Here is a 12,109-nt window from a genome sequence, read left to right on the forward strand (position 1 = left end):
AACATCCGACAACTATAATCATAATAGCCATTGGATCTGTTATTTTTCTAATAAATTACCCACCTCTGTTATTATGAAAATAGGCTAAAGTAACGCCTAAACATGTATCTAAATTACCCACCTCTACCATTATAAAAGATAATCTAAAGTAACCGTCTAATCTTCATGCAAATTACCCATATATGCCATTATAAAAATAATATCAAATAACCCCTAAGTTTGTATATAAATTATCTAATTACGTTATTATTAAAAGGTAAAGTGATTTATAAATCTGAATCTAGGTTATATAGTTATAACAAAATCTTAAAGTGCACCAATATAAAATTCTAAATTACTATATCTATCATTATTAATATATTATTTATGTTATTGCTTATATAAAAATACTACCTTTGGTGCGTGTCATGTATGGGGGAAGATATAAGAATACTAATTTTTATGTTGTTCACATAGCTTACACAGAAGGTTCAATTAAATACACATCAAATACATATGGAGGTATGATACAAAGTGAAAAATATTGTTACTAACTAAATATATTACAACTAGATAATGATGAGTATGTATTTCTAGAGTATTGTAGGTCAGAAATATTTAATAGATGAAAGAGAGCATGTGATAGATAATTATAATTATTAGCTATAAGTTTTATTTTTATATTAATTATAATTAGCTTTCGTGGAAGCATGGGTTGATAGGCTAGTGTATATCAAATAAAATCAAGAGAGAATGAATACAAAAAATAATTTTTGAAGGAAATTAAAAGATAATGCCCGCGGATTATCTCCTAATAGGTTTTCTGAAAGTGTTAGGTTCCCAGAGCATATTCAAGGACTTATATGTGAAGGCTAGAGTTGATATTCAATTTCTTTCCGGACTCAAGTTCGGACTCATGTAAATTGAGGTGGCTTCGTTTGAGAATCTTAGGATCAATACCAACATTCTGGAAAATACAGATCAAATAAACTACTTACAACTCCGCTGTCACTCTGGCAAATCAATAGGCCAACGTTACTGCACCTCCACCAACTCTTGGGAACAAAAGGATTGCTGACATGGGAGCTATATACACAAGTGGTCGCTTTGCCGAGAGTATTCTTATTTCTTACCACTAGCCTAAACCCTGTCAACCTGTGCTCCCGTACGGACTAATTAAAATTAATATAAAAATTAGGTTCATAGCTAATAAGTTATAATTATTTATCTTACGCTCTCTTTCATCTATTAAATATTTTGACGCAATACTCTAGAGATACATATTTATTATTATCTAGTTGTAATAGATTTAGTTAGCAATATTTTTTTTCACTTTGCATCACACCTCTACATGTGTTTGATATGTATTTAATTGAACCCTTTATTTGAGCTATGTAAACAACATGAAAATCGGTATTCTTATCTCTTCACTCATACATGAATACATGGTGACACAAATCATGAGCAGTATTTTTATATAAATAATAATATAAACAATATATTCATAATGATAGAAATAGTAATTTAGAATTTTATAATGGTGCACTTTAAAATTTTGTTATAATTATACAATTTAGATATAGCTTTAGTTTTACTTTAACTTTTTAGGGCTCTTTAATTTATATACAAATTTAGAAGATTATTTAATATTATTTTTATAATGGCATAGGTGGGTAATTTTATGTAGATTAGAGGGTTACTTTAGATTATTTTTTATAATGGCAGATGTGGGTAATTTAGATACGAATTTAGGGGTACTTTAGCCCATTTTCATATTGGTAGAGGTGGGTAATTTATTAGAAAAGAAAAAAAATAGATCCAATAGCTACTACGATTAAGAGTTGTCGGATTGATGGTCAGATGTTTCTGATTTTGCGAGAATTTTTAGGATTTATCTAATTTTTTAGAGTGTTCATCTACGATCGATTCTAAGTGGCTTTATACGGAGGCTTCAAAACGTAACCTTCTTTTTCTTTTTGAATCCAAGCAAGAGGATGCGCGGCGGCTTTCTCTCGGACTTCTAGCTTCAGACTCAGCTTCAAACCGGGGTAAACCTCTAATTAGTATTAGTAGATGACAGAAATGTTCGATATGGGTTACTGTTTGTCTACTGCTGGCGTAGGTGGTCGAACGCCTGCGCGAGAGTGGGCGCGAAGCGAGCGACGTCGATGCGCACGCTCTGCTTGTCGAGGTAGAACTCGGTCATCCTGTTCCACCCGCTGCGGTGGACGGCGTCCGGGTCCTTGATCGCCAGGTGCTCCGGCCCCAGCGTCTCCAGCAGCGTGCTCTCCTCGGTGGTCACGCTGTAGTCGAGGTACCTGAGCCCCATTTCCTTCGCCGGCTCGCCGAACTCCAGCGTCGCGATCACGTCCATCTTCCCGTACGGCACCACCTGGATCAGCACCGCGCCCGGCGGCAGGAACACCGCGTTCGTCAGCCCCGCGCCGTGCACGCCCAGCAGCGCGTCGAACGAGTTCACCGCCTTCGCCTGCTCGTCCACGGTCACGTCGCGCCGGAGATCCGTCGCCACCGCCTCGAACCCCGCCGCCTCCGCCGCCCGCAGTATCTCCTGCTCGTTCATGAACCGGCGGCTGTGGCCCCGGTGGATCAGCAGCAGCCGCGGCCTCCTGCCCGGTTCGTCCCGGACCAGGCTCGCCGGCGCGGCGCGCGGGAGCGCGTAGACCTCGCGCAGGAACCGGGTGAAGTCGGGCATGGCGAGGCGCCCGCCCGGTGACCATTCGGGGATGATGCTCAGGTCCCTGTGCTGGTGGATCCCCACGGTGACGTGCGGGAAGCACCGCACGTGCGCGTCGTCGTCTAGGTCCACGACGTCGTACTTGGACAGGCCCTGCAGGATGGTCTTGTACGCCACCGGGTACCACGGCCGCATGTTGGTGATGAGGAACTGGACCTCGCCGGCGTACCGCCGCGACGCGATGAACAGCGGTACCAGCACGTCGGTGAAGTCGTGCCAGAAGTTGCCCGTGAGCCCGCCGAGCGCGAAAATGACGGCCGGCATGCTGTAGGTCACCGTGCACGCCGGCGCGGCAGCCTTGTCCGGCAGCTGCGTCACGGTGACCATCTTGACGTCAGGCATGGTCTTCCGGGAGTACGGCCGGATCCTCCACTCGCGGTGCTCCGACGAGCTGGCCGGGACAAGGCTCACCGTCAGAGCTGTGCTGTTGATGCGGACGTCGCCATCGACTTCGCAGGTTTCGGAGTAGTAGCCCTTGGTGTTGTACACCACCTTGCCCTTCTCTGCTGCTCAGGCCAAGAAAAAAGACAAGATTCACCGTGGTTAGTTAGCTTAATTCATCATTATTCTTGTAATACAAAGCTTAATTAGTACAAGGGTATGACGATTTATTAACTAATCAAGGAATTACGTGACGTAAGAGGTGTCTGTTTAATAGTAATGGCTTTTTAACTGAAGATATATGGGGACCCACATGACGGTCAGTGTTCTTAAGATTCTCGTAATTCAGAAACCTCATTCATGCTGTGAATTATCAGCAAATTGATCTCAAAGATGGATCAGATGAAGTTAAGTTTAGTATCCAAGACATCGACGATACGGTTGCATGCCTACTTTGATCCCATCATGCTTTCTTAAGAGTAGTTTTTACTATCATACCGCAAATGCCCGCTCTTGTTTGACTTTTAATGAGGTGAATATTCATCAGTCAAAATACGATTTGAAAGATAGTTCTGGCAGACCTAACGTCCAGCTTATAATTGGCGGTCAAATCATGATTTCTTAGTTAGAGTTATTATATTTTTACGTTTAGGTCCATCCCGTGATAATTAGCTAGGTATAATCTCTGCTGGATCTCAGCAATTCAAGTTACATCTAACGGCTGACAACACAGGGGTGGACGTTTGGCACTTATTTTGTTTTGCCATTTTAAGATTTCCTTGGATACAGAGTCTGAAACACATGAGCATGCAAATCTGATCAAAGTGGCATGAATAATGCTCACCTGATACGCCTGAACCTTGATTCAGTTGTTTCTCTGCGGTCGGCTGCTGCACCTCTGCAGTGCTAACTGTAGATTAATAGGAACAAGCAAGAATTGATCTTCAGTTTATGGACCACAGATAGGAAATAAGCATAGTTGTTGGCACAAAGTCACACTGATGGTACAACTGCTCACTAGTTTCACCAGGATCTTTTATCAGTCGTTTATCCGCGATCAGTTGAGCTACCGTCGTGGCAACTGCATATACCAAGCAACATGTGTAAGAACCGTTGTCATCAGCTCATGTACTAAGGTAGAAAATACCACTAGAAAAATGTAGAAAATAAACATAACAGCTGAAACATTACCACCTTGGTTGTGGAAGGATAAGAACCCCGAACTTAAAACTTTAAAAGTAAGGAAACTCCCCTTCTCATGATCTACCCTTTAGGCCTTTAGGGGGACAAATTTATTTTACAATCCAGGTACAATTATTAGAAGAGTGTTAGTTTGATCTTAATCCGGATCGGTCCAACGACCGATCCGGAATCGGTTACGCGCCCCGAACGGGGGCGCACGGCCAAGTCAATGGCACGTGGGCCCCCGTCGCGCAGCGCCATATTAAATAGTAGGTAGGGGCCGGGGCACGGGATACGAAGTTCGCCGCCGTGCCTAATCCCCACCTAAAACCCTAGTGATCCGATCCAAGGGGAGGCGCTGAAGCGACGGGAAGCTCCACCGTCGCCTCCGCACCAAGCCCCGGCGTCTCTACATCGCAGGCCACCGCTACTGCTCGACTACGCCGCCGCACGACTCCGGCTCGGCTGCTTCCTCAACGTCATGGCTAACAACGGGGAAACTGGGACCTCGACTGGTGGTACGGCTCCTCTAATCCATCTTTTCTCTCTCTGTCAATCTCCCAATTAGCCTCAATGCTACTTTGTTTAGCAAGTCACCGGGGTTAACTCACGCTTAGTAGATCCTAGTATCTATCAATGGTATCAGATTAGCCTAACTAATCGTAGTTAGCCTCGGCTAAGGGAGAAAGAGCAATTAGAAGGAGGGGAATTGGATCAACCCGAAAGAAATTGCAAATCAAGACAGCAAAAACAGACACAAACCCTTCGGGGTGATAGATCCCATCACACCCCGAGCCCAAAACCCTAACCCCGTGCTAACCCTAACCCTAGCTCTATCCCCAAACGAGAAAGAAAGAAGGAGGAGGAAGAACCCTACCTCGCCACCGGGAGCTCCTACTCCACGGGTAAGCGCCGCCGCCGCCACTGCAGCTCCGGGATCTATCCCGAGCTGCATCATCCCGAGCCCCTCGAGCTCTAGATCTTCACTGGGCCACGAGCGCGGGCTAGTTGGCCACCTAGGGCCCACTCGACGGCGGCGCGCTCACACACAGGCGAGCGCGCTCGCCGGTTAGGAGGCCCGCGGCGGCCCCGGCGCCTCGGTCGCCGTCACGAGGAGGAGGCAAGGGGAGCGGCCGGGGAAGAGCGGGCGACGGAGTGAGAAAATGACCTAGGGTTTGCGGGGAACGCGCGACCGAGGGGGTTTTGATCCGCCGAAAACGACGCGCGACCGTCGATCCCGATCGGACGGTCGCGGTCGATCCGAGGGGCGCGGGCCTCTTTAGGCCCAGGCGGGACGCCACTTTCCCGGCCCAGGCCCAGGTTGCGGCCTGGTGCGCGGGTAGGCGCCGCGCGCGCGTTGGCCGCGCTGGGCGAGACCGTGCAGGGCCGTTTTTGGGCCGATTTTTGGGCTGTTTTGTTTCGCGTGAACAGTAAGTTTCAAGATTTTTTTTCAGAACCATTTTTCAAACACTTAATGTATGATTTGATCTCCGGTTCAAATTTCACCAACGTGAATTTTTCTATGGAGAGACAGTAAGTGAGAATGTTCTGAAAGTTAGAACTATTTATTTTTCCGCTGCAAATTTAATTATGTTATATCCTTTAATTATTTTAAACCCAACGAGATATTATAATTAAAGGAGTCAGTTTTCAGTTTTTTTCTTCAGTTATTATATTGTTATTTTCTGACCAACGTTGATAATAACAATATTATAATTTTTCAAGTCAGTTTCATGCATTTGCTCTAATTCTGCCCAACGGTGTTTTAGAATTAATGCAGCTAGTTAATTGTATATCTTAATATTGACCAACGTTAAATTGAGATATGCAATTATTGTTTTATAAAGGCAGTTCTCACCCTTCTTGATTTAAATTTCAGGATCTAATGCAATGACCTTTATTAATGCTATACCGCCGTTGGATGGTTCCAACTACGGTATATGAGCTCAAAAGCTAGAAGTGGCTCTCGCACTGTCAGATATTGATTTCGCCATCACCTCACCGTTTCCCGTTTCTCCTGCGGAACTGGTGAGGGACCCGGAAGAGACCTCTGCCGCTTGGCAAGCTCGTCAGAGAGAACATGCAAATGTTCAAATGAAGTTTGATCTTGAGAAAGCAAAATGGCTCTCTTCCAACAGAAAGTGTTTGATGGTTATCAAGAGTTCCATCATAGACAGTATCAGGGGAGCAATCCCAGATTGCCCCACCGCAGTTGAGTACTTAAAGAAAGTGGAGAGTCAATTTGTTGGCTCTTCAAAAGCGTATGCACAAACTCTGATTCAGAGGTTAGTTAATGATAAGTACACTGGCGGTGGTATGAGAGAGCACATACTGAAAATGAGCAATATGGCATCTAAGCTCAAACCTATGGACATGGAGCTTCCTCATACTTTTGTTGTCCATTTGGTTCTGGCTTCTCTGCCAAAAGAGTTTGAGACTTTTGTTGTTAACTACAACATCAGCCCAGAGACGTGGGATCTAGAGAAGCTCATTGCAATGTGTGTGCAAGAAGAGGAAAGACTCAAAGCCTCGCATGGTGACACGCTCAACTATGTTAGGCATAACAAAAGAAATAACTCTTCAGATAAATATACGAGGCCACAAGGGAAACCTCAGTTCAAACAAGGTTCCACTTCTTCTTCTTCTTCGACTCACCCAGGCAAGGGTGGAAAGAAAGATCAACCACATATTGAAAAAGATCAATGCATGTGGTGTCACAAGACGGGACACTACAAGAAAGATTGCCCAGATTTTCTACGGCATTTAATTAAGAAAGGTGAGGATGTTATCACATTTATCGATGAGACCCTGTACATAAGTTATTCTAAATCTACTTGGTGGATTGACTCAGGTGCAACTGTTCATGTTGCTAATTCTTTGCAGGGTATAAGTACAAAGACGATGCTACAAAGAGGGGATAGATGGCTGAAAGTCGCCAATGGAGTTAGAGCCGACGTTGAAGCAGTTTGCCAACTCACGCTAGAATTAGAGAATGGCTTTAAACTCCAGTTACATAATGTTCTTTATGTACCCTCTTTGTCTAGAAATTTAATTTCAGTATCATGCTTGGCAGATGATGGTTATAAGTGCCATTTTGGCAAAGAACAATGTGAGATTCTATTTGAAAGTCAGTGTGTTGGTCTTGCCATACGACAAGACAAACTTTATATGTTGCCTATGCATGAGACTGTAAATTCTGTTAGCAATACCACGGGTATTGAACGCACGTCTAACGACGCAAGTCATAAGCGCAAACGATGCGACAACGAAAATTCAGCGAAATTATGGCACTGTCGCTTAGGCCATATTTCGAGGGGGAGAATTGAGAGATTAATTAAAGAAAATATTCTCCATCCGTTAGATTTTTCAGATGAAGAATATTGCATCGATTGCGTTAAAGGAAAGTACGTTAAGAAAATAAAGAAAGGAGCCAAACGCAGTTCAGGGGTCTTGGAGATAGTGCACACAGATATCTGTGGTCCATTTCCCATAAAGTCTGTAGACGGTTATGACTCGTTCATAACGTTTACGGATGATTATTCGCGTTATGGATATATTTATCCAATTAAAGAAAGATCAGAAGCGTTAGATAAATTTAAAATTTTTAAGGCTGAAGTAGAGAATCAGCAAAATCTTAAAATAAAAATAGTAAGATCTGACCGTGGAGGTGAGTACTACGGTCGACACACCCCGTATGGCCAAGTTCCTGGACCTTTTGCAAGGTTTCTACAGGAAAATGGAATAATAGCCCAGTACTCTACACCGGGCGAGCCTCAGCAAAATGGAGTCGCTGAACGACGTAACCGTACCCTAATGGATATGGTGAGAAGTATGCTAAGCTACTCCACGTTACCGATTAATTTGTGGATGGAGGCGTTAAAAACCGCTATTCATATTCTTAATCGCGTACCGAGTAAGTCGGTGCCTAAAACACCGTATGAGTTGTGGACAGGGAGAAAACCCACACTAAATTATTTACATGTGTGGGGCTGTCAAGCTGAGGCGAAAGTGTTTAATCCAAATATCGGAAAGTTAGATCCTAAGACAGTAAGTTGCCATTTCATTGGCTATCCAGAAAAGTCGAAGGGTTATCGTTTCTACTGTCCTAATGGATATACAAAGTTCGTAGAAACGAGACACGCTGTCTTTTTGGAGGATCAGATGATGAGGGGGAGCACGGTAGTTCGAAAGATTGACCTTGAGGAGAAGCGGGTTTTCGTACCTACTCCAATGATCCAAGATCCATTTTTCGTGCTGCCTGTTGCTGCTTCACCTACGGTGTCAGCACCTGTCGTTAGCTTTTCACCAGTTGCTGCGCCACCTACGGTGCCAGCACCCGTTGTTAGTTCTCCTGCTGCGGCGACAAGTCAGAGTCAGGAACCTGTCCTTCAGGATCCGATAGAAGCGGTAGCCGCACATCAGGGGGAGCAACAACAGCACCAAGTAGAAGAAGTGCCGATAGCTGAGGCACCGAGAAGGTCTCAAAGAACGAGAAAGCCCGCTATTTCGAGCGATTATCAAATCTACAATAGCGAGGAAATTCAGATGGAGGGTGACCCCACTTCATTTGAAGAAGCCATGAGAAGCATTCATTCGTCTGAATGGTTGGAAGCCATGAAAGATGAAATGAAATCGATGAGTACCAACGATGTTTGGGATCTAGAAGAAATTCCTAAAGGAGCCAAAACAGTAGGCTGTAAATGGGTCTACAAGACAAAATGTGACTCCAAAGGGAATATAGAAAGATATAAAGCGCGACTTGTGGCGAAAGGTTTCACGCAAAGAGAAGGGATAGACTATAATGAAACATTTTCTCCTGTTTCATGCAAGGATTCCTTCAGGATTATAATGGCGTTAGTGGCACATTATAATTTAGAATTACATCAGATGGATGTAAAGACGGCGTTCCTCAACGGGGATCTTTATGAGAACGTTTACATGGCACAGCCGAAAGGTTTTGTCGTGGAAAGGAAAAGAAAAGATGGGATGTCGTCTAAAGAAATCCATTTATGGATTAAAGCGAGCCTCCAGATAGTGGTATTTGAAATTCGATGAAACCGTAAGAAAGTTTGGTTTCAAAGAAAATGAGGAGGACAACTGCATTTATGCAAAATTTAAGAGTGGAAAATTCGTTTTCCTTATTCTATATGTGGATGATATTCTGCTTGCTAGCAGCGATATCGATCTACTATTAGAGACAAAGAAATTCTTGTCCTCAAAGTTCGATATGAAAGATTTAGGTGAAGCCTCATTCGTTTTAGGAATTGAGATTCACCGAGACAGAAACAAGGGGGTTTTAGGATTATCGCAGAAAGTATACCTAGAAAAGGTACTAAAGAAGTACGGTATGCATTCGAGTAAGCCAACACCTGCTCCTATAGTCAAGGGCGATAGTTATGGGAAATTTCAGTGTCCCAGAAATCAGTACGAAATCGATCAGATGAAAGCGGTACCATATGCTTCAGCTGTCAGAAGCCTACAGTATGCTCAAGTATGTACGCGCCCTGACTTAGCTTTTGTCACCGGGATACTTGGCAGATTCCAGAGTAATCCAGGGATAGAACACTGGAAAATGGTTAAGAAAGCTTTGCGTTATGTGCAAGGAACAAAAGATCTCATGCTAACATACAAGAGATCTGAATCTCTAGTGATAGAGGGTTATTCAGACTCAAACTTTGCGGGAGATAAGAATGATAGAAAATCCACGTCAGGCTATGTGTTTACTCTCGCAGGTGGAGCTATATCGTGGAAAAGCTCCAAACAGACAGTCACTGCATCATCTACGATGTATGCAGAATTTATAGCTTGTTACGAGGCATCGGGGCAGGTTAAATGGCTAAAGAAATTTGTACCCGGATTAAGAGTGGTTGACAGCATAGAAAAACCACTGAAGATGTACTGCGACAATGAGCCTGCAGTATTTTACGCTCACAACAACAAGTCGAGTGGAGCTGCCAAACACATCGACATAAAGTTTTATGTTGTTAAAGAGCAAATCCAGGATCATACAATCAGTCTTGAGTATTTGAGCACAAAGAAGATGTTGGCGGATCCGCTCACAAAAGGCTTACCGCCCAATGTGTTCAGAGAACACTTAGCCGGCATGGGTTTACGGGAAAGCCTATGATTCCTGGACAGTAAGGGCCCAAAAGTACGGTTCTGTTTCAAACGGAAAAGTATGTTGTGGCTGTTAATCCAATGGTAATAACTGTTGAGACGAGGCATGCTCAATATATTAATCTGAATGAAATCGAACGTAAGAAGTGAGTGAGTAAGTTGAGATCAAAGGGGAGAATGTTAGTTTGATCTCAATCCGGATCGGTCCAACGACCGATCCGGAATCGGTTACGCGCCCCGAACGGGGGCGCACGGCCAAGTCAATGGCACGTGGCCCCCCGTCGCGCAGCGCCATATTAAATAGTAGGTAGGGGCCGGGGCACGGGATACGAAGTTCGCCGCCGTGCCTAATCCCCACCTAAAACCCTAGTGATCCGATCCAAGGGGAGGCGCTGAAGCGACGGGAAGCTCCACCGTCGCCTCCGCACCAAGCCCCGGCGTCTCTACATCGCAGGCCACCGCTACTGCTCGACTACGCCGCCGCACGACTCCAGCTCGGCTGCTTCCTCAACGTCATGGCTAACAACAGGGAAACTGGGACCTCGACTGGTGGTACGGCTCCTCTAATCCATCTTCTCTCTCTCTGTCAATCTCCCAATTAGCCTCAATGCTACTTTGTTTAGCAAGTCACCGGGGTTAACTCACGCTTAGTAGATCCTAGTATCTATCAAAGAGCATATCCCAAACCATAGTCCACCCGTTGATTCTTTGAAACTGGTTGGCACTTCTGCTTTGTTTGGTGACTTTGTGGAAGCTACATCTGGATCACACCATCTCTGAACTAATGGCACTAGTATGAGTTCTAGTAAACCTCTGGTGTATGGTGAAGGAAGGGATAACAAGACATTGACTAGCAGACAGGTGAAAAATAACATCTACAATCATAATTTACAGCATGTGATGAATGGAACTGTGGTGAGGTGAAACGAATGATTCGTTACCATTGAAGCCGCTGATCGCAGTCTGCTGAGAGACGACGAGATAGGTGAGGAGCACGAAGAGGACGCCCACAACGAAGCCAATGTTGAGGTGGATCAACGCCTTCTTCATGCTCTTCCCCGGCTTCTCCTCGCAGCAGCTCATCGGTGCCCCTTCTGCCTGCTACTAGTGAGTAAGGACGCAGTGTGAGGTTCGGATTGGGCTTTAATCCGCGGGCGAATGGGAACAGAGCCATTAGTTGAAATAGCCAAATGCATGTTGAGGTGGCGTAACATTGACTTCAACAAGCAGGACTGGGATCTCTTTCTTTGATAGGAGATCGAGTAAATGCTTGCACATGATGCTATGAGTATTTTGGTTAAAATCTAGAGGCCAGAGTTTAAAAAACCTAGGACCACATGCCTCAGATGAAAAAAAAAATATAGGAGTATCACCTACATCGGGATTTGGCCTAAGACTCAACTCCAGTATTTGTCTTTATTTGGTTGTCATAAACATTAGCTAGCAATTACTCTATACACTTTTTATCAACATTTATAGTTTTTTCACTTCACGTCGCATCCTCATATTTGTTCGACATGTGTTTAGTTGAATTTTAATTGAATCTTTACTTTGAGTCATGTGTTTAATATAAAATCAATATTCACATAGCATCCTCTATACATGTTTACATGGTGACACACATCATCCATTTATCTTAAGTTAGTATTTTCTATATTAATAATTGAATAAATATGTAATTTAGAATTATATGTT

At 44.1% G+C, this 12,109-nt stretch overlaps 1 protein-coding gene across 1 annotated transcript; it reads right to left on the bottom strand.

The window, feature by feature from the left end:
• Window positions 1-2,025: 2,025 nt before the first annotated feature.
• On the bottom strand, window positions 2,026-11,511 carry LOC112895906. Its single transcript, XM_025963906.1, has 4 exons — window positions 11,356-11,511; window positions 4,134-4,196; window positions 3,960-4,025; window positions 2,026-3,240 (listed from the first exon to the last, which is right to left on the bottom strand). The coding sequence occupies exons 1-4, from the start codon at window positions 11,495-11,497 to the stop codon at window positions 2,087-2,089; spliced, it is 1,425 nt and encodes a 474-aa protein (XP_025819691.1). The 5' UTR covers window positions 11,498-11,511; the 3' UTR covers window positions 2,026-2,086.
• Window positions 11,512-12,109: the final 598 nt, after the last annotated feature.

The sequence above is a fragment of the Panicum hallii genome, chromosome 5 (genome assembly GCF_002211085.1).
Source record: "Panicum hallii strain FIL2 chromosome 5, PHallii_v3.1, whole genome shotgun sequence".
Lineage (NCBI taxonomy): Eukaryota > Viridiplantae > Streptophyta > Magnoliopsida > Poales > Poaceae > Panicum > Panicum hallii.

Bases quoted from the DNA above. Each gene is read 5' to 3' on its own strand.
- LOC112895906 (XM_025963906.1), bottom strand. From the start codon at position 11,497: ATGAGCTGCTGCGAGGAGAAGCCGGGGAAGAGCATGAAGAAGGCGTTG. The intron at 4,197-11,355 runs GTAACGAATCAT...TGGTATATGCAG, and splicing joins TGCGATCAGCGGCTTCAATG to TTGCCACGACGGTAGCTCAA. The intron at 4,026-4,133 runs GTGAGCAGTTGT...ATTAATCTACAG, and splicing joins AAAAGATCCTGGTGAAACTA to TTAGCACTGCAGAGGTGCAG.